The sequence below is a fragment of the Grus americana genome, chromosome 3 (assembly GCF_028858705.1).
Source record: "Grus americana isolate bGruAme1 chromosome 3, bGruAme1.mat, whole genome shotgun sequence".
Classification (NCBI taxonomy): domain Eukaryota; kingdom Metazoa; phylum Chordata; class Aves; order Gruiformes; family Gruidae; genus Grus; species Grus americana.
The window spans coordinates 59869787-59890964 of NC_072854.1; the positions used below are offsets into that span (position 1 = coordinate 59869787).

Here is a 21178-nt window from a genome sequence, read left to right on the forward strand (position 1 = left end):
GTGTTCAAGGCCAGGCTGGATGGGGCTTTGGGCAATGTGGTCTAGTGGAGGGTGTCCCTGCCCATGGCAGGGGGGTTGGAACTAGATGGGCTTTGAGGTCCCTTCCAACCCAAACCATTCTATGATTCTATGAATGCCTACTGGCAGCGAGAAAGTATTACTTCTCTCAAAGAAGGGTAGTTCCTTTGTTCTCACAGCAATCAAGGGCCAGGAAGAGAATTAAATCCAGAGATTTGTTTTGAAAGTACATTCCTGTCTGAACGTTTATGTACATGGTCAAAGATGACCTTCAGAAAACCAGTCAGGCATGCTACATATTCATTCCTGGACACAAAACAGTATCACACCTAATACCACACAAATAGTGTCGCACTTAATAATTAGGTAAGATACAAGAAAAACTATTTGTAGTTCTAAAAGTGATCAGATGCCTAGAGATGTGTCAGCTTCAGATACATATAAGTGATGCTGAAAAAGAAACAAAAATAGCCATGGTGGATAAACATTGATCTAGCTAATTACCAGCATTCCCAGCCCCCCCTCCTCTTTTTTCCCTTTGTCCTGCTGGTTTCCACTCCGAGCCTGTGGGAAGAGAGTTCCCATCATGGTTTCCACTGAGAAGTGACTGGAGGAAAGAGAAGATAAAAGGACTTTTGCAGGATTTGCTATTCCACGTGCTCTCCATGCAGGCTGGATGAAGCCTTGCAGGAAGCACAACAGGAACTGCTGGCTGCTTGGATTCACAAACCAAAGTGCCACACAGCACCAGCATCTACCACAGAGCTTGGGAAAAAGTATGCAATGAAAACCAAAAATAGACAATTTCCCTTGCACAATATTAGTTAGTTAGTTAATCGTCAAACTGATTTGGTTCCTGCATGGTTATTTTTTAATAAGTGATTTTTTAAGTTAACTATGATTCTGATATAAAGATATTTAGCACTTATGCAAAACTGTACAGAGGTTTTAAATCTATGCTTTGGCACAAGAGGTTATACGTTATTCATTCCTACCTGGGAGTGATAACAGGACTGAGTTTAAATAAAGATAAAAAAACCACCTTAAAAATAAAGATAAAAACCCTCTTCATTTCAACTCAATCACTTGGTCACTTGTCATCTTTGATGTAGCTACTAATTTTGTATTTGTTACTCTCTGATAAACTCTTTCAACAGGCTCTGTGGCTTCACACATAGAGCAAACAGCATACTTTCAAGAAGAAACGAGTTAAGATGAGCAGTATTCTCTCTCTCCCTCTGTACTTTGCCCCTCTGCTCTACACTCACACATTTTCTCCATGAGTGAGAAACCAAAGCATGACACTAATGTCCAAGTTGAGAGGGTACCACCCCTTACTTAAAAGATGCCTGAACCGCAGACCCCCAGGAAGGTAGAATCCTATGCCAGCAAGGGACACCTCTACATCTGCTCTTTTCTGATGCTCTATCCCAAATACCAAATACTGAGCCTGGCCACGGGCAGGACATGGGGCTACAGGACTCTGGTTTTTGTTCTGATCCAAATCAGTCACCTTAAGGTTCAGGGAATACAGTAGGATGATGCATATCAGCACAGAAGAGGTTAGCTTGCGCCTAATAAGAATATTAATCTAGACTACATCAAGCAGTACAAAACTCACATCTTACGAGATAAAAGCAAAACATGTGCTTTATCTTACATGTTTCAGATCTTCCTGAAGAACAAATCACAGAGCTACAACAGAGCAACTGTATTGGGTTTGCGTGACAAGGTTTTGGCAGTGGGGGATCTACAGGGGTGGCTTCTGTGAGAAGCTGCCAGAAGCTTCCCCCACGTCCGACAGAGCCAATGCCAGCCAGCTCCAAGACAGACCCACTGCTGGCCAAGATGAGTCCACCAGCGATGGTGGTAGCCTCTGAGATAACAGAGTTAAGAAGGGTGAAATGTTGCTGCACAACAGCAACTGCAGCCAGGAAAAGGAGTGAGAATATGTAAGAGGAACAACTCTGCAGACACCAAGGTCAGTGCAGAAGGAGGGGGAGGAGGTGCTCCAGGCGCCAGAGCAGAGATCCCCCTGCAGCCCATAGAGAAGACCATGGTGAGGCAGGCTGTCCCCCTGCAGCCTATGGAGGATGACGGTGGAGCAGATATCCACTTGCAGCCTGTGGAGGACCCCATGCTGGAGCAGGTGGAGACACCTGAAGGACTCTGTGGCCCTGTGGGAAGCCTACACTGGAGCAGACTCCTGGCAGGACCTGTGGACCCGTGGAGATCGAGCCCACACTGGAGCAGATTTGCTAGCAGGACTCATGTTGGAGAAGTTCATGGAGGACTGTCTCCCATGGGAGGGACTCCACTCTGGAGCAGGGGAAGAGTGTGAGGAGTCCTCCCCCTGAGGAGGAAGGAGCAGCAGAGACATGTGATGAACTGACCGTAACCCCCATTCCCCGTCCCCCTGTGCTGCTGGGGGAGAGGAGGGAGAGAAATCGGGAATGAAGTTGAGCCTGGGAAGAAGGGAGGGGTGGGGAGAAGGTGTTTAAAGATTCAGGTTTTGTTTCTCATCATCTTACTCTGATTTGATTGGTAATAAATTAATTTAATTTTCCCCAAGTCGAGTCTGTTTTGCCCGTGACGGTAATTGGTGAGTGATCTCTCCCCGTCCTTATCTTGATCCACGAGCCTTTCATTATATTTTCTCTCCCCTGTCCAGCTGAGGAGGGGAGTGATAGGACGGCTTTGGGGGGCACTTGACCTCCAGCCATGGTCAACACACCACAGCAGCAGTTCCCATTAAACAGACTTCAAGAGGATTCTAAGTAGATAGAAACACTCTTCACCCAAACTAAGCCAACCCTGGGATGAAGCCATCAGATAGGCAGTGTCCATCACACCAAAGAGCAGACTAATCTTCATCAAGAATACAAGGTTTTACTTTTAGTGATAGTAGCACACAAACTTTAAAAATCATGCATACATGAAAAGACTTTGAAATGACAGCACCCTTGAAAAAAGTAAGCAAACCAATTGCTACAAAGCATTGTGGCATTTCACGTTTAACAAGTTCATTAATGATTTGGATGATGCAGAGTGTACCCTCAGCAAGTTTGCTGATGACACCAAACTAGGAGGAGTGGCTGATAACACCAGAGGGTCATGCTGCCATCCAGAGGGATCTTGACAGGCTGGAGAAATGGGCTGACAGGAACCTCATGAAGTTCAACAAGGAAAAGTGCAAAGTCCCGCACCTGGGGAGGAACAACCCCAGGCACCACCATACGCTGGGACCCACCCAGCTGGAAAGCAGCTTGGTGGAAAAGGATCCGGAGTCCTGGTGGACACCTGGTTGAACCTGAGCCAGCAATGTGTCCCAGGGTGGGGGGAAGAAAAAAAAAAAAAAAAAAAAGGCTAATTATATCCCGGGCTGCATTAGACAAAGTATTGCCAGCAGGTCAGGAGAGGTGATCCTTCCCCTCTATTCAGCACTGGTGAGGCCACACCTGGAGTGCTGGGTCCAGTTCTGGGCTCCTCAGTACAAGAGAGACATGGACATACTGGAGAGAATCCAACAAAGATGATGATGAGACTATTGAAAAAGGCTGAACCAGGACTGGTCAGCCTGGAGAAGAGAAGGCTCATGGGAGTCTCATCAATGTGTATAAATCCCTGAAGCGAGGGTGCAAAGATGGCTGAAGCAGGCTCTATTCAGTGATGCCCAGTGACAGGACCAGAGGCAACGGGCACAAACTGGAACACAGGAGGTTCTGCCTGAACATCAGGAAACACTTTTTCACTGCGAGGGTGACCAAGCACTGGCACAGGGAGGTTGTGGAGTCTCCATCCTTGGAGATACTCAGAAGCCATCAGAACATGGTCCTGGGCAACCAGATCTATGTGGTTCTGCTTGAAAAAGGGGGCTTGAACCAGATGATCTCCAGAAGTCTACTGCAACCTCAATCATTCTCTGATTCTGTGATTTCAAATGCAGCTCTGTACAGCCAGGACCACTCCACATAACAACGGAATTGAGCCTGTTCCAAACACTCTGCATTTCTGCTTCCTCATGCGAATCCAAGTCTCCTTTGGCTTTTTTTTTTTTTTTTTTTTTAATTTTCTAAATGCAGTCAAAACTATTTTCTCCTGCTTCTCCAGGAAATGCAACTTTCCTGTGCATTCTAAAGAAAACGGGCAGCACACCTATTAATTATATAAACCAATGATGGAAATGAGCAAAGTTACTTGCACAGAAGCGTTGCCTGATAAGAAAGTGAAGCTGCTACTCTTTCTGGTATGGTAGATATGTGAAGAGCTCAGGACTCCTATCTGGCTCAATGTATTAATTATGAACATGTAGAGTTAATGAGATATTTTCCTATATTCTTGTTTCATTATTCTTACGTAAAAGAGGCAGGATTTGACTTCAGAGTGACAGCCCCTCTTTACCTGCTGGAAGAAACAGAGGATTGAAAATAGGAAAATTCCTGTGTTAAATCTGCTTAAAGAGGATAAGATCTTAAGACAGTAGAGAAATTAATACCAGAGGATGTCACAAAAAGTTCAAGTTAATTGGATCCTGGACTCTTTGAAGGATGTTTACACCTAAATATACACCCAAAATATATCTTGTGTTTTATTAGCAAGGTTTGGAAAAACTTTGCAAAATCACGGCGTTATTTTTCCAACTGCTGCAAAGTTATTAAGAAGTTGTCATCTGCTTTTCCTACAAGAATACAACTATGAGAGAATTACGCTTCTGCTAATGGAAAACTCGGTCTTTTTGAAGGTGGGCTGAGGGTACAAAAGAGTAACAGTATTAGTATCTGTACTTATGAACCAAGCAAAGATGCCACATGGCTCTTCTGACTCACAACTGACACATTTGCATTCTCATACAGAAGTCTGGCAATAGTTCAAAGGGACACTTAGCCAAGATAACCATGTTAAGCCCACAAGTGTCAACAACTTGGACTATAGAATCTCTCTCCCCAGTTTCCCCTCTGCTCTGAAATTCAGTGAATTCAGAGAAACACACAACTAAAGACCCAGCTCAAGACTCTTCAAAGATACAGTCCAAAGCCTTATTACATATCACCACTGTCTCCTGGAAATTGAATTTCTGAACATATTACGAAGTATCACTAATAACCTGATTTGTCTAGCATTTATGGAACTGATGGTGAGTGATATGACCAGAGGGGTGGAAGGGAAAAAAAAATATCTACTATTCATCAGACAGATAACTTAATAATGGAGGACAGAGATATGGGTCATTTTGCAAAATTGGTACATAAAGAGTTAGACCGTTTGCAAGCAGGGAGTATATATTCAGACTACCTGATGCATTTTCTTCTCTCTGACACCTAGTGCTCTCCATGTCATTAGGCATACTTTTAAGTCCACTACTACACTGAACAAATACACCAGGTAGCAAAATTGAGGACACACATTGGTAGCAAGTCCAGAGATTTCACTTTTTTCCAGACAAAACAAGTACTAGTGAAATTTGTAAAGTGAATTTCAAACCACAGCTTTCTCAAAAGGAAAGACTTCAGAGTTTTCTTTTAAGAGAAAAAAATAATGCTCCTATGAGAAGTATTTGCCACAGGCAAACTCCATCTCCACAGTGTTCTGGCATCACCAGGGACCAGTCAAATTGCTGGTTTTCCTATATAAAATTCTTGAAGGGATTTCAGACAAGAAAGGTAGAAACATCAGTGCCAGACTTACTTCCACAATAGAAACTGCTCCTGAAAGCAAACTAAGTCAATCAAGAGAAGCAAAGAAGAGTATTACCACAAACCTCACCAAAACTCGAACCAAAGACTTAGAGGAGAGACCGCTTACTAAGTCAAAGCAAATACAAGAAACAACATAACTTTTTTCATATTAGTAAGCCCATACAAACAGGCCAGTTTATCAGAACTTGTGATTTCGGGACCAGAACACAGTAGAAGTAAACATGTAGAAGAAAACTGCCTTCCTTTTGTTTTCTGTTGCTAACTTAGATTTACCAGGGACATGAAGACAATTCCATATTTGAGCTACAAACCAAGGTGTAGGCTTCCGCTTGCTTTGACCCTACCACAGAAGAGTTGTTTGGGCTGGATGAAGAAATGTTAAAAACTACATTCACCTAGTGAAAACATCAAAATTTGTTATAATTTATGACTCCAATAAAACTTAGATACTTATCTTAGATACTATACTTAGAACCAAACATATGGTAGAGCTATTTACAGATTATTAATGAACATTACGATTGAATCATATTGAGTCTTCTTCCTTATTTTTTTATCTGTCTTTAACACTAATCTACATTTTCTTCCAACTAATCTATGTAAGATTCACTACACAAAATAAAACACACCATATTTCCACTGATTTATATATATTTCCACAGTATTTAATAGTATAATATTAAATTTTGTACAATTAGTCTGTTAACAATGTGTAACTACTTTAAAGGAAAACAAACTTGGGAAAGCGTACACTTCACATAAAGCGTAATTCCTTATCATACCAGTTGAGAGAGGTTTCCTTAGGATTTTTTTTTTTTTTTTTACAATCAGAGCAACAAACTGCTGTTTCATGAAAATAAATTTAAAAAAAAAAACCACCAAAAAACCAAAACCAATCAAACAAAAAAAACCCAGAAAGACTTAGCACTTAAGTGGATCTTCCAGATCCACTGCAGCCAAAGAAACTGGTGGTTTCATTCATGATCCCTGCGGGACTGCCCAAGTGCAAGACATTCCAAACAGAAACAAATTAAATTGGGATTATTCTACACAGTTTTGTTAGTAAACCACATAAGAATGCAACATCAGTTTCATCCCCTCCTGATAGCCGCTTTTAACATACCAGGTCAACCAAGAGGTTGAGCACAACCGCTGTGATGAAAACTTGCTCTTTTTTTGATGCACAAGATGGCTTTTCTGATAAATATTGCCAACTTCAAGACAAATATTTTGGTAGCTTTTAAGAGCTCTGAACAATGACACAGTACAAGAACTGGTTCCAGGGCAAAGATCGTTACTGGCTGCAGAGAGTAATGCTATTTGGTACTGTAATTTGGAAAGTCTACACAATTGTATACAGCAAGTATATACATGAGCCAGGGCATGGGTGATGTCTTTGGGCACTTAATTTCTACAATTCCATGTTAAGTAGTAAAAGCAATAGAAAGACTTTGAGAGCACAATACACTTGTTCTCAAAAGCAGGTAAGAAACAAATAAAAAGAAAGAAATTGTCAGTGTCACCTTGTTCACACTTCCTTACATAACACAGCTACTGTTCCTCCCACCATCTCACTCCAGTTCCAGTGAAGACACCCCTGAAGAGTTCAAGAAATTACCTTCCCAGAAATTGCCAATTTACCGGCCACCAAGCAAAAATATAAACAGACGAGTAATCAGATGCACCTATTTGGGAGGAGAAGTCAACTAACAGTAATGACAGCACCAAGCTTCCTGTAAAAGGAAGGGGAAAGGGAGAGCTCCTTCTACCTGTATCCAAGAATGACAGCAATGCCATAGAAATTATGTAAAAAATCAATACAATGCAGCCACTGAGCTGGAAGCTGAAGACCAGCACTAAGCAAAGGTGAGACATTAAATCATTGACTGGAACTACTTTTGATAAAATGTCATAATTGAATTAGAAATCCTATCTGAGTCTGATTTTTCTTCAAAAAATTAATCGGAGTAATTCAGTTATCCCTTTAAAGGTCTTTAAATGTATACCAGCCCTCCCAGGTAACCACATTTGTAATAAAGTTCAGAACTCCACGAAAAGTAATTCTTCTGTTAAAAAGAAATAATGATGTTTCAATGAGATGTACATTACATAATTGGAAATTTCCGTAAGACTAACTTATGGACCGCCCATCAGAACAATACTGGATGCCTCTACCCTACATTATGGTACCACACGTCCGTACAGACGTGGAATATATACGGATCTCTGCCACATACCTAAACACACACGTTTTGAGATACCGGGCAACAACTCCTGCTCCTCATCCCTCGCTCTCTAATACCGAGCATTGTCAGTAAAGTTTGGCTTCTACAAACTGAAGACCTTATCATTACTCAAAATGATCTGGAAGCAATACTAAAGCCATGACAAAGTAAATTGTGTTTCATCGTTTGTTTGGGTTTTGTTCTCCTCCTCTGGCTGTGAGAACACACAGATCAATACTCTTCAGCATGAGAATTCTGCAGCGAAATTTTCATTTGTTACACACAGCAACAAAAAGGCCCCAAGCATGCCCTGTCACTTCCAGTTTAGAAGGAAACGCACTAATAAACTCTTCCCCCTGGGTCATCTTTGACAATGGGCAATACTATGCCAGCTCTTATTAAAGGCAATTCGTATCAGTGGCCCAAAAATTTCCTTTAAAATTATCATCTTTTGAATCCATGCAGCAGGATGTCAGCTTTAAAGTGCCACTGAGATATAGGACCTGTCATTATGGTTAATTTTCAGTACAGTTTTAACACCAGGGTAGCTGATCCCTAAGGGTATGCTTTTTTGGCTAACAAGATTTATTTAGTGGTTATCCAGACAAACAAGAAAATATATTACTGTATATTGCTTTTCAAATATAACAGCAAGCAATAAATCCTACTGTAAAACATAAATCTTAGTCCTCCACCATGATGTCAAATAGATGAAAATGTTTTTAGAAGATTAATCTTTTTATTTTTCTTTATATATATATATATATATAAAAAATAAACCCCCTTAAAATTCTTGGGTGTCCAATGCAAAAAGCACACAAAAAGTAAAATTAGTCTTAAAATATGAAACGTATATAGCTCTTGTACATACAGCTAGATATCAAGTTTATGATTTGAGCCATAAAGATGGTATTCTCTATCAAATGACCCAAGCTTCTCTGCAGAAATATATGCTGCATTGAAAAAGAGTACTATGAAGTGTGATATTATCTCATTTTTTTTTGAGAGAGAAATGGTGGTTTAAATACCATTTTATTGCTCTATTATAATAGAAGGAAAAAATAGAAAACGTCATTTATTGGATAAATACATCCATTTGGCCTGCTTTTCTAACAACAAAACAGAAAGTCTGGTTTTGTGCTGTAACAGGACTAATTTCATTGTATTAGGATGAAGACTGTCTTGCACTTTGCTAGACAAAAGGTACATCTACAGAATAAAAAAAGCTGTTAACATATTGTCTAAATCCTCATATGGTCAGCAAAGCCCATTTTTATTGATGTTATATAGCAGGCATAAAACCTAGTTGACCTCAATCAACCGGTCTCTGAGGGAAAACACTCCTGCCAGCAAATGCCAGATACCAAATATCTTAGAGCATTTCCTACGCTACTTTTATTTCTGCAAGCTGAGGACGAACATCCTTTCCCTGTCCTGGCTCCAGACGCAGTGGCCGACTCCCAGATGCCGACAGACCAAAGAGCCGATTGCTGGACCAACAAGTCAAGCGAGAGCCCATCATGCGCCCAACCCCTGCACTTACCTGGCCAAAACAGTCCCCGCACCGGGCAGCAGCACCAGAGGCAGATTTTGTACACCTCTTCTTTTTCTCACTTCAAAAACATTAAACCTCATCACAACTAAGAGTGAAATGGGTGATTTTGCAGGTGACACAATTAGACAAGTAGAGACTTCATAGCTTATCCCAGGCCAAACTGCAATTGACTTTTGGAAGCGAAAACTGAACTCCTGTATTCAGTTATATCCTTTGCCAGTCAGATGACATGCTTCCAGAACAAAAAATGCATAAACAAATCACCAACCCAACATCACCACACACAAGCTATGGTTGCACCCCAACGGGCTTCCAAATGAATTGTAACAAAAAAGTATTTCAAGTAGAAAAAAAGCAAGTTTGTCATTTTCTTCCTCGTGCTTCAGAGGTTGGAAATCGTATAGAATATCTCCATAATGCTCTCACTCCTTGGGTAGGTTAAAGTTTACAACTATTTTTATATACCTATCTTCCAGGTAACAGAACAATGTGGTATTATTATTTGCTGTACTACCAGTCTGCTCAAGGCAACAGGTTTTAAAAGGGAATGTTAACTAACTACAGCAGATTCTCTCATACTTGTAAAAATATTTATAAAAAGTTAAGCAGTTTTCACCTTAAGTTCAACAAATAGAAAAGCATGCAGGCTTGTTACACACGTTGCAAGATCAGGGTTTTTACACAGATGAATTCTATGGAAAGAAATTGTAAGAAGTTTTGCAAACCAGTCTTTCATTTTATGGTAAATTCAGGAGCCTCATAGGGCTAATCTTTGGATGATCATTTCAGATCGAGGCACCTGTAGGCTAAATAGAAGGTGTAAGTAGAAAGCACTGGTATTAAGAGGATTTAAATGGATAAAATGAAAGCAATTAAAACTTTACCTCGAACAATAAGTTGAGCAAAATTTGACACTCCTGAACCTCTTTCTGACTGAGTCACACAGCGGTATAAATCCTGGTCGGTTTTTGTCACCTCTTGCAATTTAAAGGTAGCAGCAAATCTTCTGTGATTGATATTTTTAGTCTGAGCAACTGGAATATCTTCCCCATTTCTTCTCTGAAAATAAGAGAAATCAAGGCAGAGTTATCTCATAAGAATACAAAAGACATTTATCATGATCATCATACAACGAATACATTAAAAAAAAATCCAAATGCATTCACCCTGTGCTGCATTTCCATGGTAGAAGAGCTCAGTGCTGAGGTCCCATCAAGAGACAAGCAGTACTCAAAAGCATGTCAGAGTAAAGTTGGGGTGAAAAGCACCATCAGGCTTTCACACTGCCATAAAACATGACCACGACACACTCAACTGCCACTGCTTCTTAGCTGGAACCACCTTAGGAAAGCCCAGCAGTAGCACTTGTACTCCTAAGAAAATGCATTCCATATTAAATAAAATTATAACAGATATCCTGAGTGTATTGTAAGAAATATTTAAACAAACCTGGCCTTGAAATTTCACAGGTTTTCAACAGCTCTTTTTCAGCAATCAGCCAATGTTTCCTTTTTATGTTCCCTTTTATCTACCCAAATTCAGTACCTTCTAAAATTGTACCTTTGTTATACTAAGGACCACCTATCTACCTAAAGCTAGTTGAAATAAAGAGAGGAGGGAAGGAAGCTGCTAGAAGAGGAATGATGTATATCTCATTTAAAGGAAGGAACATAAAGAGTTCTGAAAAAATCATAGCTCCCACAAATCACTGAAAAATTTAATCTGTCTGGAGCTGCAGGGCAGGGTGAGAGGTCAGTAAGGTAGAAACAGTTTGATCTCTTTTGCAACCCTTTGTCCTTATTCACGTTCACATTAAATGCTCAATTTTTATTTTAATCAAAAACCAGACCCTCCACCGAAAGTTAGTATTGAAAAAAAAAAAAAAAAAGACCCCCAAAAAACATGCACCAAGTGAACAAATGACGTCCCTGCTCTCCTCCATGGATCAACTACATGTTACTCCCTGACCAGGATACAAATTCTGAGTGCTCAGCTTTGCTCAGACACCAGAAAGACATCATAATTTCCTTGTAACTGCATCGCCTGCTCTGCTCGATACGTAGCAAAACGTGACCTCCACTGACATTTTTAGCTCTAATCAACCCCTTGAATGAGAAACTTCATTGAGGTCTTAAACTCAGAGCTTTCTGCCTAACACAAGGAGCGGTACTGCTGAGCCACAGAATTTAATAACCTGAAAGCCTGTGGCAAAAATAGAAAGGGGAGAAAAAGGAAATGAGTTAATGCTGCATGCGTATATTAGCCAGCCTCCTGTCACAGGCAGTACCACCTCATAATACTCCAGCACGTCGTTTTACATCCACACTTCGCGATCTTAGCACGGGTTAGTCACTCTCTAAACGGTTTTGCGACAAATTGACCAGGGGTTCAGTGCTGCTGCAAACTCACTGTAACAAGAATTCATTTTAACTCTTAATGTGTTTCAACAAATGAATTTTAGCTTCTGCCATCTTTCTTGCAGTGGTCAAAGCACCCAGCCCATGCTCCACTGCAAGCCTCAGGTGAAAATGTTCATTTATACCCAACTTGGCAGATTTCAGATTCTTTCAGTCACTGGTATTCCCCTACGAAGACCACACCATCACCTTTATCAACAGCAGTGACTCTTCCTCATTTCATGAAGGCAATGCCTTTTTCCACCACCCCCAGCCACTCTTTTCCCCGTTACACCCGAAAGCGCCGGGAGCCGCTACCCCGGGGTGAGCTCAGCCTGCAGGGCCGGGCCAGAAAGCAGAGTGAGATGCAAAGAGTGAAACCAGACCTCCAGAAGAAAGATGGTGCGTGAGACACTTCCAAAAGGTACTCGCACTGCTTCTCCCTAAAACAGTCGCCACCCTGTGAGCACCGAAAGCCTGCTCATCGCAGGGATGCTATCTGACAGGGACGTTCGCAGGGCAAAAGCAACGGAGGCTGGGCGCTTGGAAACCCGGCTCCATCGCAGCGCTGGCGAGTCGCCCCGCGACCGGCACCAGCTGCCTTCTCAGCTCTGCAAATATCTGCCTCCTATTAAGAAGAATTAAGGAAGTTTGCTGATGCCTGCAAAGGACTTCTACAAATGAAAGGCCTTATTGAACTTCAAGGATCAATGAAATTATTAAATTCCAATATCACACAAATGAGGAGCGATGTTAAAGGCTTTATTTCGGTGCTGCTCAAGCTACAGCAAAATTATTTTGTGGGAGGTACACCTCCCCCTCCGCTTAGCTGGCTTCTCCTGACAGGGAAAGCTAAATCCTAAAGCAGGATTTTCTAGCTCCTTCCCCCCCACCTCTCATTTCAACCAGAGGTTTGAACTCTCTGGAATGATAACTTAATACGAAACTTGGATCTGGTGCCTCGAAGAAACCAAAATAAACAAACCTCATGGCATTTTCTTCCTCTCGTGCTCGTCCATGCCCCCCCACCCCCCCAGCACAAACTCTCATCGCTACACCCCGGCCAGCCAGCAAAGGGAAGTCAAGCTCCCCCACTAAACACAAACTTGCCACATCGTTGTTAAACCAACCAAGCAGCATATGATAAATAGAAGGCGCATTGTTACAAATGATATGGTAGCAGACTTGAGAAGTAACCCATGTAACGCATTCTTTCTTGCTTTGCTATGAAGGGAAATAAAACTATTAGAGAGTTTTCTAAAATGAAGGACTCCCTTCAGTAAGTCCAGTGCTTTAAATGCGAATGCCAAGCGCTCCGTCTGCAGCAGAGAAGCACATCGAGGCTTGCTGTGTAAAATAATTTCCCGTCCGAAGTTCAAAACTTGCTTACTTAAGCTTGTCTGCACGCTTCATGTTGAGAAACAAAGTGAATCGGGCTCCTTCTTAAAATGAAATACTAATACACTTTCAAAGCAAATAATCAAAATTAAATTTAACAAGATTTACAGCTCTACTCCAACCACAAAATCTACGATTTTCTTTTCTATTTACATCAGTGATTGCCTACCACTTTATCTTACAAGGCTTAGAGTAGTTGCTCAAATTTCTCTGTATAAGGATTTGTTTCTTGGAAATCCAACTGCACAATTACATCTTCAAAGTCTATCTTCATGTACAGCTTACCCATTAAAATATTTTTCCGTCATTAAAATGATAAAAAGTTCAAACAGAAGACAGTTCTCACTTAAAAATGAATGTTAAAGAAAATACCCTGCATTCATTTCGGCGTGTATCCCTTACACTGGTAAGCTATTAGCCAGTCAGAGTTCAGATGCACTGCCATGATCTCTTAATTAAATTCTTCTTTTTAATGTCAGGGCATTACTACTGATTTTAAAGGAGAGGAAAGAAAGGCAGCCGTGCTCTCTGCTTATTAGAGGGTTCCTGGTACATACTGTTTCAATTTATGTCCTGCTCACACTGAACAGAGCTTGAAAATGCTGCTGAATTAGGTTTTAAAAATTCAATTTAAAATTAATGTGGAGTTATACTAATAGGTAATGGCTATACCCTGTGCGATCCTTGGTTCCTCCAGTCCCTTGCTGTCTGATTTGATAACCCTGAATTGCTCATTTAGGAGAGGTCACCACCAGGCAGTTCTCCTCCTTTTGTGAATGTAACTCTGGGCTTCACAAAGAACTACGCTCTATCAACACTTGATTTAAAGAAATATAAGCACGTGGAAAAACCTCCTCAATTCTGGCATCTCAGGCATTTAAAATTATGACCTTAGATAAGTCTCTATGACTTCAAGGTTATTTTTAATTTGATAGGAACATGATTTTATTAATTATTTTTCAGGCAATGAAATGAGATCATCTGTATTTTAAACAAAGTCAACAGTAAAGTCTACACAGCTTAAAAAACAATCATAGGCAAATTAACAATTAGCCTAAAATTTCTCTTTTCTGTCTCAGGAAAGAAATCAGGCATTCAATAAACATGAAATGAAATTCTAGTGGATCTTCCAGAACCTGAATAGAACCAGAAGCATCTAAACCCCATTTCTAATTTTCTAATACAAATTTAAAACTAATCTGTATTTCTCTCTCAACTTTTCAGACTGAAAAGTGGTGGTTTGTTGCTTTTTTGTTCAAACAGCAATAATATACCATAACTTTCTGTGGTAATGCTCCCTCTAAATTTTCCTGAACTCTTTTTTTTCCGTACCACTGATTTTTATCATCCTGGACAGCTCAACCTTACACATCCCTGTCCCTTCCTTACTGTAAACACCTTAGAATAAGTCTGCTCCTCTGCTAATAATTACAGTCAACTCTGGTTGCCTTCTCGGGCTCTCGGCTGGATGCCGGGATGCCTCCAGAGATCCGAAGATGTCAACACTTCGGATGCTGCAGTGACACATGTGTTACTCGGGCAGCAGCACCCACTTCAGCTGGCCCCCAATCGCTCCCTCCTCCCCTTCACTCCTGTGCTCCTGCAGAAAACTGACCTGGAATGGGAAAAAAACCAACAAACCTTCCTGGAAAACATACTCCCTCCCCCATATATTATCATCACTAAACAGATTAGCTCATGATCGGATTCACCGCAGGAGCACAGGGAGTGGAGGAGAGGGCAGGATCTGTGCGGGGAGGAAGGCGCAAGCTGAGAGTTTGTCTGAGCAGCTCTGTCCCTGAAGGTGCAAGCAAAACTTCACCGGAGAGCAGAAGGGCCGGAAGGATGGCCCCAGCAGCCCGGGGGATTACACCTCTGCTGCCCCGAGGAAAAGGGAATTTATAAATAACGTGCTCCAAAATTTTTGTGGTTTTACTCATTGCGTAAAGGGAGAAACGTCATTTTTTGCAAGAGGGAAAAGGGTTGAATGTGGATAGTTTGAATGCCAGCAATAAAGCGCAAGCTCTACCAAAAGATGTTTTCAAAAAATAAAACAACATGAGGGGAATAAACAACACAAATAACTATACTTTTTAAATTTTACTTACATGTAGCTGTCTGGCTCTTTTCAGCATACACAGCATATGCTTTTACAGCATTTGAACACAATTTCCAAACGGAGAAAAAAAATGTCTCAAATTTTTTTTTTTATTCTTACTCATTTTATTCTTTTACACAAATGTCTCAATATATATTCTTGGGACTTTAAAACTTATTAAACATACTAGAAACATAATAAAGCATGATACCTATTTATCATAAGAAATGATAAGTAAAATTTTAATTTTTTTCCCTACCTACAAAAGAGCAGATGACTGAACAAGGGGGATTTTTTCCAGTCCATTTTATTTACAAATGCATGATTTAAGCCTAAGAAATCATTTTTTTTCAAGCAGAATGAGAACTGCAACTATAGCTTAAATAATATGCCTAGATTGTCATATCTTCTTCTTAGTATACAAGGTGTAGCAATTTCTTTTGTGTGATTTTTTTTAAGAGAAAGCATGGAGTTAAACTTTTTTTTTTTTAGTAGGAAATTAATACAACCTGCTTTAACTTGCTGGTCTCCCTACATCCATGGCAAACCAGACTAAGATCCTACCTTCCGATAAACTACGCATTCATTTCTTAGCAGGAACAGCAACGCAGCTTTTCCCATGCAAACATATACTGAAGATATTGAATAAATGTGACAAGCCAAGTTTTATCCTGCATACTGCACTGCAGTACAGAAAAGCCCATGATTACTTTAAGCGTCTTGGTTACATGCACTGCTGTTACTCAAACTTGTCCACTTTGAAGTAGCTCAATTTCTCACACTACACTAAACCTCCTATCGAGAAAAGCAAGGGTTCTCATGAAATAATCTAATTGAGAGCCATCTGGCCCTTCAGAGGTGGCAATCCTAATTTATTTTATTATAATAAAATCCACCGGAGGCAAAATAGCAAAATTCATACTACAGTGTCCCTGGCCATTCCACTACACGAATAAAAACGACACTCCCTTTCTCTGGATATTTGAAAGCCACTAAAGCCATTTTGAACCTAATCTAACACATGCCACAAAAAATAAAAATAAAAATCTATATTTAAAAAAATAAAAGAAGCTTTTCAGAAAGCTATAGTTCTTGAATGCAGTGTTGCCGATTTTTTTTTTTTCAGTTTAAAAAATGTAATTCACAGAAATACAAATCCTGGACATGATGATTAAAGATCTGTATCACCTTGAGCAGTGCATGCTGAACTACAGTCTTCATCCTGCAGCTTGAAACAACAAATCTGATTAGTTAGGAGAAGACAATGAAGGAAAACAGTTGCAAAAAAAAAAAAAAAAAAAAAAAAAGACAACCAAACAAAACCCAAACCCCACTACTGAAGATCAACACCACATAAGACAGTTCCTCAGACACTTCTCAGCAGATGATTTTACCCCTTTCCAAAAGCAGCCAAGTATACCAGCTGCTCTTATTCTTCTGTAAATTCATTAAGTCCTGCAGCTATTTGAGGAAAGCAGGGCCTGGGGTATAACGCTACCCACCACACATCACACCACTGAGGAGGAGACAACCTGAATGCAGGCGTTAACAGGCAAGACTCACATGATTAAACGGTCAAGGAATTTATAACAATATATGTTTTTATAAACATCATCTTAATTTCAGGGGTGGTCAGTGAGCTGCCCCCCACACCGCCACGGGATGCTCCAGCCGCTGCAGGAGCGGCAGCATCCCTAGGGAAGACCTACAGGGAGGATAACCCCAAAGGCTGCCATGTAAGCTAACTGACCGGTAGCTACACAGGCTGGAGGACTTAGTTAACTGGGGCAGAATTAAATTAAAACCAGGAGGATTACAGTATTCTATGCTGTTGAAACTGAAGATGACCAGGCATCTAGAGAGAACTGGCATATTTATCCAAGAAGCTGACAAATTGAGGTGGGAGAGAGGAAGAATGGTTCATTCAGAGTTAAATGACACAGATAGCATCAAAAGTGAATACAGAGTGAAAAGATAAGGGGGAAAAAACCTTCGTCAAACAAACAAGTTAGAAGGAGAATCTCAAATATGAAGTTATGAATACTGTATTTTTCATTGGTGAGTATTCTTTATAACCGTGTCAGAGTCAGCAGTGTGTGATACAGAATAAACTACAAGTCAAGTCATTTACAAGGAGCTTGACATATCACTTCAAGGCAGCTTTTCATACATCTTTGGAAAACCAGAACGTCTATCACAGAACATAAATGTGATGAGGTGAAAGTGCAGGTAAAATAGACAAGTCATTGCAAAAGAGGAGCTCTGTCCCTCTATGCTTCCCTATTCTGTTGTTCACTTTCAAAAACATCTTTTCTATAAGTCAGAGTAACCAATGATGAGACAAACGAGGGAAGTGAAGTTTTTGTGCAAGCCTCAAGCGCAACAGAAACAGAACTTATAACGCTGCTTGGCCATTGCCAGTAATCAAGATAAAGGTAAGGTGATGTAGACTTGAGCGACATTTTACCGGCTGAGGAAAGAAGGTTTTGTATAAACAGCCTAATTTGCTGTACAAATTAGTACTCATTTGGGGCAGATGGTGCTGATGATCCAAAAAGTCTGCTGTGTCCCCAGGGGCTCCTCAGATGTTCACCCACCACTCCTGCCACCTGGGGAGAAGAGCAAATCCAAAGCGATTGGTCCTCTCTCCTCCCACACAACGCCATGGCTTTGACTCCTCCTCAGGGCAAGCAGGCCTCACCGCCTTATTTCGGTTCCACACCGAAAAGCATCAAACTTGACAGACGACTAAAACCAAAAAGGGACTAAAAAAATCTCCATCACAGCTCCACCGCTGAAACCCCGTGGGTGCTAACAAGGCACCTTCTCTGAATTTTCTCTAGGCCCCACAAAAGAAAAAGCAAAATAACAAAGTTTCTCTAACATTCAGAGTGTACTCAGCCCCCTTAACTTTCAGGGGTCATAAAATTTGGGCAAAGCAACAAAAAACATTCCTCAAATGTAATGAAAATCGTGAATAGGCAGGTGCACTGTAACAGCAATTGTTTTATCATCAAACTGAAGAAACGGTATCTTAGCCAGTTAATTAACTGTATCAAAATGCAATGGGATCTCAAAAGTTACATTAGGAAATTATGAAAAATTCAAAGTAGAAAAAACATGCAAACTACGTAAACCAAAGTTAAATTGGACGTGACTCTCCTATTATAAACACGTTTTTTCTGAGACCACGTGCGAGCCCCCCAGCACTTCAGTGCAGCTACATGGTTTACCCCAAAGGCCACGGCGCGCACTCAAACCCTCCTGCTGAATACTGATCCACGCCTTCGCCTTCTGGGTACAGCGGGAAGGAAGGATTTGTGTGGCACAACTTCTTTCCTCTGAGAAGAAATACTGTCCTTCCAAAAAGCAAAACAAAACAGTCGATGCTGATTCCCTCGACCCTCTAACAGAGGCACAGGTTCTCATATACGCTCCCCAGTCTAAATTCCTGAAATGCTATATTGGTCCAGCACAACGATCTGCCCAAACGCATCACCAGAGGATACCATCTGCATGTGCCCAGTCCAAAGACCTGTTAAAGAGCACACATACACGGCACCTAGCAAGAAAAACAAACACTAAATATCAAATCACTTTCTGTGGCAACCAGCACCAAAACCCAAAATGCTGGTGAACAGATCGTTAAGGGTTATGGCAGTTTCCTCCAGTAAGGAAGCAGGACATGGCCAGTTGTTTGAGCCCGAACAGACAACCGTGCAGATGCTCGTTCATCCTCCGGTAACGGTTGGTACCGCTGGGAGGTCAGCCTGACTCCATTGTTTTTACAGCAATTTGCATTTTATTTTCCATAATGCTGTTTAATTTCACTTTTTCAATTATTACTCTCAGGCAATTGCTTTAATTATCTGTTATTCCACAAGGAACGACGTTTTCCTCTGGCGGAGAGAGGGGCCGCATCAGACCACATTAACGCTGACGAGCCTCTCCACGGGCGAGAGCGGGGCTGCCTTGCCAGCCTTGGCAGCCCAAGTGGAGCGGCGCTTAGCCAGCACCCACAGCTATTGCTGACAGATTGGCCCGCTCGCCACCGCTCCGACGGCAATCTGCACAGGATTACCAGGCACGTATTAAACTTTTAAATGCGTGCGCTACCCCTTTGAATTTCAGATTCGCCAAAGCAAATGGTATCAACCGCAGAGCGTGGCAAAACACATCCGACTGCAAAGCCAGAACAAGCCGCTTTCCCTAATCCAATGCTATGTTAATGCAAAGTTCAGCAATGATGGATGGACTCATTAGTGCCGCAGTTATCGCCATCTGAACCAGGTGCCAAGACATATGGTTAAACAGATGTTCTAGCAAAAAGCTCTATTCTCTGCGCTGTGCAAGTGTCCAGTTAAACCGGACATCGATAAGACACTGAAAATCGTATTGGGCTTCTGGGAGCCACAATTGTTCCCAGCTCAGGAAGCTGTTAAACACAGCCCGATTATGCAAAAACCCCTATTGCTCTGATATCCCAATTAGATCCACAGAACAAATGCTGGACAATACGTACACCGCTTTCCGGAGTCTTTGTGTACCCAAATGTTATTTATTCTATTCAGACAATTTGATTTCTCCACTTATCTTAGTAAAGAAACAAAGCTTAAAACCTTGGAAGCTTTCTCCACACAGATCTCCAAATCAAATGGGAAAACAGCCTCCCCATCACACCCCACCCACGCATCTTCATGTTTAGCATGCCCTGTGTACCCATCCCAAGCTCAGGATTAGCGTGCAGAAGTGACTGTTGTTTGCGAGGTTATTTATTGACATTAATTCCACTGGAATGTATGGCATTTCGGGGTGGGGGGGGTTAGCAGAATAAAAAGGTGGCCGTATATATACTACTTCAGCACATCAATGTGAACAAAGCAGCAAGGTGCACCAAGCATTAATAAATAAAGAATCCTGATTCTTTCAGTGTCTTTTCAAAGAAAGACAATTCAAAGGCTTTAGAAAAAAGAAAACCAGCAAAAGTGGGCAACAACTGATCAGTCTATATATGCTGTCTATATATGTGCTATATTCAATCTTTAAAGATTGCACACACATGTATGTTCACCTCCTACAGGAAAGGATTTTTCAGCTAGAACTTCTGCTAACTCCTGAAGCTTGTAAGACAGAGCACACCAAAGCATAACAGGTGGAAAAGCTAGGTTACCACCTCGGGTTTGGGGACTCTTATCACACACCCCAACTGCTTCAGAGTGTACAGTAGCACCAAACTACAGCTGTTGGTGTGTGACATATTACAGTGGAAATTTTAAGAGGAGGGGGGAAAATACTGAGAAAAAAGCCCACAGCATTACATTCAGAAGGGGATTACAGCCAAAAAGATATTACACACCAAGACTGAACATATGTCAGAAACAACATCAATGCTCGCTTTAAAGAAAAAGTAAAGACTTTGAAACTCTTCCAGAATTTCCTAATAATTGTAGGTCATAAAGAGAAACCTTCAGCTAACAACTGGAATAGATTCGGTAGTAGATGAGGTTGAAAAGGTGAAGAACAAAAAAATTTGAGCGCTACATTTCTGTCCTGCTCCCACACCTACTATTCACACTGTTACAAAAGGTGCATTTCAGATCATCTTGTTCAACCAGTTAAATCTCTTTATCTGTGCAAACATTTGTTTCATATTAATACAGCTGCAACTTTTAAAGACTTCTGTTATCTTTGCTGCTAATCTTTCAGTGCCAGAGCTCTGACTGTCCAAAATGCAGGAGTGGGTGGGAAGAGGTATGAAAGGGGACAGAAGACCAGATGCAATCTAAAACGAA

At 41.1% G+C, this 21178-nt stretch overlaps 1 protein-coding gene across 11 annotated transcripts in view; it reads right to left on the reverse strand.

Moving 5' to 3' along the window:
* PTPRK (protein tyrosine phosphatase receptor type K) overlaps window positions 1-21178 on the reverse strand; it is a 416921-nt gene that overhangs the window by 200089 nt on the left and 195654 nt on the right. For all 11 annotated transcript variants that reach the window (XM_054820467.1, XM_054820471.1, XM_054820468.1 and 8 more), the window contains exon 6: window positions 10379-10553. In XM_054820467.1, coding sequence (XP_054676442.1) covers window positions 10379-10553 — 175 coding nt within the window. The remainder of the gene's footprint in view (window positions 1-10378; window positions 10554-21178) is intronic.